Source organism: Drosophila innubila, chromosome X (genome assembly GCF_004354385.1).
Source record: "Drosophila innubila isolate TH190305 chromosome X, UK_Dinn_1.0, whole genome shotgun sequence".
NCBI lineage: Eukaryota > Metazoa > Arthropoda > Insecta > Diptera > Drosophilidae > Drosophila > Drosophila innubila.
The window spans coordinates 8,020,452-8,025,029 of NC_047626.1; the positions used below are offsets into that span (position 1 = coordinate 8,020,452).

Consider the following 4,578-nt stretch of genomic DNA (forward strand, 5'->3'; position numbering starts at 1 on the left):
TTGTACATCAAGTTTTATAAATAAAACCTTGGAACTCTTTTGTATAGAATAACATTTAAGTTACTTTTCTTTTAGCTCAGTGTATTTTTGAAATCTCGATTGGCTAGCAGTATCTTTTGTATGTTTTAAATGCCCATCTTGAGGGTTTTATCAGTTTTTGACAAAATGTGTAACTCATAACAAACATATTTATTTATTTAACGTCAACTAAAATCAGTCGACAAGAAAATTAACTAAAATTATAGCGTCAGATTCTAAATTAACAAATTTAAACAAACTTTAAACTAAGAGAAAACAAACATTTTGTAGAGAAAAATCTTTATTTTTAAGACCTTTTTAAAATGCATCCAAAGCTTAAATAAAGAAAAAACATTTTGATTTTTTTTGTAATTTTATTGAATTACTTAAAGTAGAAAAATGAATTATCTAGTTTTTAAATTTCTTTTGTTTATCTTTTTGGTGAAATTACAAATATTTTGTAACTAATTTTGTTCAACTGTTCTTAGTTGACGTTCAATTTTTATAATATTTAATAATTGGAGAGGGTATTCAATTTTCGTTACACTGTTGTTAGTTTTTTAAACATCTTTTTTTTCCACGTTTTTTATGCCATTTTTTATAATTGTTTAAATGTTATTTCATTGAATGGCGCGACGCTGTCACAGTCGACGTCAGCGTCAACGTCAGCGTCAACGTCAACGTCAACTTCGACAGAGTCTGTGTCAAGGGATGCGTTGGATGGGGCAGAGGGAAGGAGGGTGGCAGGGGAGGGGGAATAAAGAATGCCACAGCATAACATTGACGGGGGTGAGAGGGGAATCGCTTAGCGTTAATGTTTCATTTATTGTCATTGTTGTTAATGTTTTTTGTGTGCGTGAGAAAAAAGCATTTGCATTTAAATGTGGGAAGTAGGGAGAAGGGAAGGGGGAATACTAAGGGGGGGAGGGGAGGGGAGAGTGTTGAGTACGGATAGCTGGTTGAGCAAGTGGAGGAGGGGGATGGGAACTGGTTACGTGGTTAGCGCAGAGATTTTGCTTCAATGATTTTTATTGCTCGTTTGTAGTAAATTTGCTGTGTAATTAGAGAAAGAGAAAAGGATTATTATGTGTATGTATGTGTGTGTGTGTGTGTGTGTGTGTGTGAATGTGTTGTATATGTATGTAAAAGAAAAAAGGTAAGGGGGGTAAGGGGGAGGGGGGTTAACGAGGTCAGGGTCTAGTTACAGCTCAGCTGCAGGATGTGGCAGAGAGTGAACTGGGCAGCTCAAAGGTTATGCGACACAATGGAACTCAGCTTGCCCCAATGTGTGGCAAGTGCTGCGACTGCGACTGCAACTGCAACGAGACCCAACAAAAAAACCGGAAGTTGCCAGCATTGGGAGAAATGCCCCCAAAAATGCCGAAATACTAAACGGGTTTTGTGGCGCCACCAAAATGAAATTGTGGTGCAACAAGGCGGGACACATGGTCATTTTCTTCCCTACTCTTTCTACTGGTTTTCCACAACAACAACAACAACAACAAAACGAAGAAAATGGCGAAAAATAAAGAAAGTAAAGTGAAGAGAATAAAGGAAAAAGCGTGGCTCAAAACAGACCAGATGAGAATGATAAGTTGCAGAGTTGCTTATGATAAACGAAGCTGGACTCAGTTGCTGCAAATACCCTGTAGATTGTGCACAGCAGGCGGTATTTGGTTTTAATTGCTTAATTTAAACACATTGTATACAACAAATTAAATTTTATATTTAAATACAATTCACAAAAGCGCATTTTAATTTTTTTAATATCAAATAATCCTAATAATCTTAATATTACTTTACTTTTGGAAGATGGAAACTGAATAATTCGCTATCTTATGTAGTATTACTTTATTAAAGAAAAGATATATATCTTATTTAACTACTTTCTTAAACCATTATAAAAACTTTTCGTTTACTTGTATAAAATTACTTTATCAATCGGAAAACTGGATTACAATTCTTCCAGCGTTTAATAATCTTAAGCTTTTTAAGAAAGCATAGAAAAAATATATATCAATTTTATCATTAAATTATATAAATAAATTATTGTATAGTACGGAAAATATGTAAATATACTAGGTTTTATGCTTTGGGTTGTGCAATGATTATTCAGTGAGTGAGTCAGGACAAAGTGCTTTATATATATAGATGTATTTCTTCATGTAGTGCTTTACCAAGGAAAAAAAAGGAACAACTTTCTTTGGAAGGCATAAAATAGAAGATACCAGGTGTGTTCCAGAAATCTCTAGATTTTTTTCGGGGAATTGCTTTTGAGAGCAACTGTTCGAAAAGTCGGTGTTCCTTAAATGTCAGAGATTTCGTTTTTTTTTTTCCAAACAAAATTATGAAGTCCCAGTTTTAACTTAGAGTTTTACCAACATTATTAGGTTTAGGAATATTGGCTATAAATAATAAAATCATTAAAAATGTATTTTATGCCTTTTTTAGTCAATATAAAGAATAACTGAATTTAGTTTATTAAATATAACATTTTGTCAAATCTCATAACAATGCTTGCTCGTTTTCAGGGTTGCTTTGGTGCTGTAAGAGATTAGTAAAACACCTCAATTTTTATATATATTTCTGGCACTTGGCTTTCCTTGAAAGTTCTCTCTGCTTTCAATTTTTATTTGTATTCAAAAAATGCTCTTGTGTATCTAGAAAGTAATGAGAGATCCAAAGAGACGAGGCAGTAGCACCAAAATAAAGGAAGAGAGCTGAAGATTAGAAATTTCTCAAGAAATTTCTGTCGTATAATCAAGCCTTTTGAAGCCCTATTACCGGGTAACTCCAAGTCGAGCAGACTCTTTTCAAAAAGTTTTAAGTTTTATTTGTTGCACTTTCGCACCACTAAAGAAATATACTCGTTATTTCAAATGTAACTGTGTGACTGCAGTTGTTGCTCGTCTCGGGCTGTGAGTAGTGTAGAAAGGGGTGGTGGGGTAGGGGGAAAGGGGGTAGTCTAGGGGTCAAAGCGTCAAGGGAGGGTTAACGGGAAGAGGTCAGAGGTCAGAGGTGGCTGCTTGTGGTAGCTGCCAATTGCCGCATGTTTTGTGGCATCGTATTCTGGGTTGACGCCTCTCTTTAAGTCCAATGCGAATGCAGTTGCCATAAAATTTAATTCCCCCCAAGGCTCAGGGTTGCCACCCTATTTGTGTGTGTGTGTGTGTATTTGTATAGATTACGTGCCTGGATAGTTAAAATTGGAGACATAGGATGCATAGGCAAATAATTCGAATATTCGTAAATGCCTTACGTCGATTTGGAAAAAGGAAAAGGAGCTCAGTTTTGAGATGGCATTGGACAATGCCACAAAAAGAGTTGCCTCATGCCACATGGAGGAGGCAAGGACAACAGCAACAACAACAACCAGCAGTGAGCTGAGCAGCGAAAGCGATGGCAGCGAGTGTGAGTTAAAAAATAGCTAAAAAAAAAAATAATATTAGCAATATTTAAAATTAAAAATATTATTTATTTTAATATTATAAAACCATAATTTCTAATTTTATTAAAAGTAAAACTATCACAGTTTTTAGCGATTCGGATGCTTGTCGAACTCTCGCCGATGTCGAGGATGTGGAATATAAATATAGTCCATTAAGTTGTGACTCCGATGTGGACACTGAGCTGGATAATTCCAGTGATGAATCCATTGCTCTTTTGGCCCATGAGATTCTCTGCTGCGAACACGACACAGACACAGACACGGAAACGGACAGCAATGATGATGATAATGATAATGACAATGATGATGATGATAATCTTGAGATGAAACATAATTATGCCTTGCTCATGTGCAGCGAGGATGATGAGGAATTTGATCGTGATCAGCAAAAGTTAAAGGAGCAGAAACTAATTCAGATTAAGCAACAGGGAGCAACCCTTTTGGCCAGTGAGTCAATAATCCTTCTCTCGGAACACTCATCGAATAAATCTCACGATTTGGAGCCAAAGAAACTAATGGATTAATCCATAACTCGATTTCGTCAGTGTAAACTTGTAATGCTTGTAAGCCCATAAATACATCTATCAAATGTACTCATAACACAGTTGTTGAATCTTCTGACTTCAGACAGAGTCCTAGAGAACCCTCTACTTTTACCCTTAAGGCACTCAGTCTGAACTAATTTTATCGACTCTTTGATTAACGATAATTTTATACTGTGTTATAAATATTTTAACGATAAATATTCAGTAGAAAACGCTGAATAATTTTCCCATCTTTTTTAGTTATTAATTTGTGCTTTTATAATTTCAACAATTAATACGTAAATAAACATCAGTGACTTATTAATTACTTAACTATATTTCAATTTTCCCCAGGGGGCTTTCCATATAATTTTCCAGTGAAAAAACTCCAAGCCACACAATATTATCTTCTTTTTAATGGTAATCACCCAAAATTATTTAGTTGAATAGCACTGTTTATTGTATGTACTCATATCTAAATATCTTATTTATTAATCAAAAAGATAATATATCAGAAATATCCTTCAAGGTAAAATCCAAGCTGTAACCGGATTATATCCGTTAATCCAAACTGTGAATCGAGTTTAA

The 4,578-nt window shown here is 34.8% G+C and overlaps 1 protein-coding gene across 1 annotated transcript; it reads left to right on the forward strand.

Annotated features, from left to right (window-relative positions):
• The first annotated feature begins 3,314 nt into the window (after positions 1 to 3,314).
• On the forward strand, positions 3,315 to 4,059 carry LOC117793302 (clumping factor A). Its single transcript, XM_034633589.1, has 2 exons — positions 3,315 to 3,429; positions 3,551 to 4,059. The coding sequence occupies exons 1-2, from the start codon at positions 3,315 to 3,317 to the stop codon at positions 3,988 to 3,990; spliced, it is 555 nt and encodes a 184-aa protein (XP_034489480.1). The 3' UTR covers positions 3,991 to 4,059.
• The last annotated feature ends 519 nt before the right edge of the window (positions 4,060 to 4,578 follow it).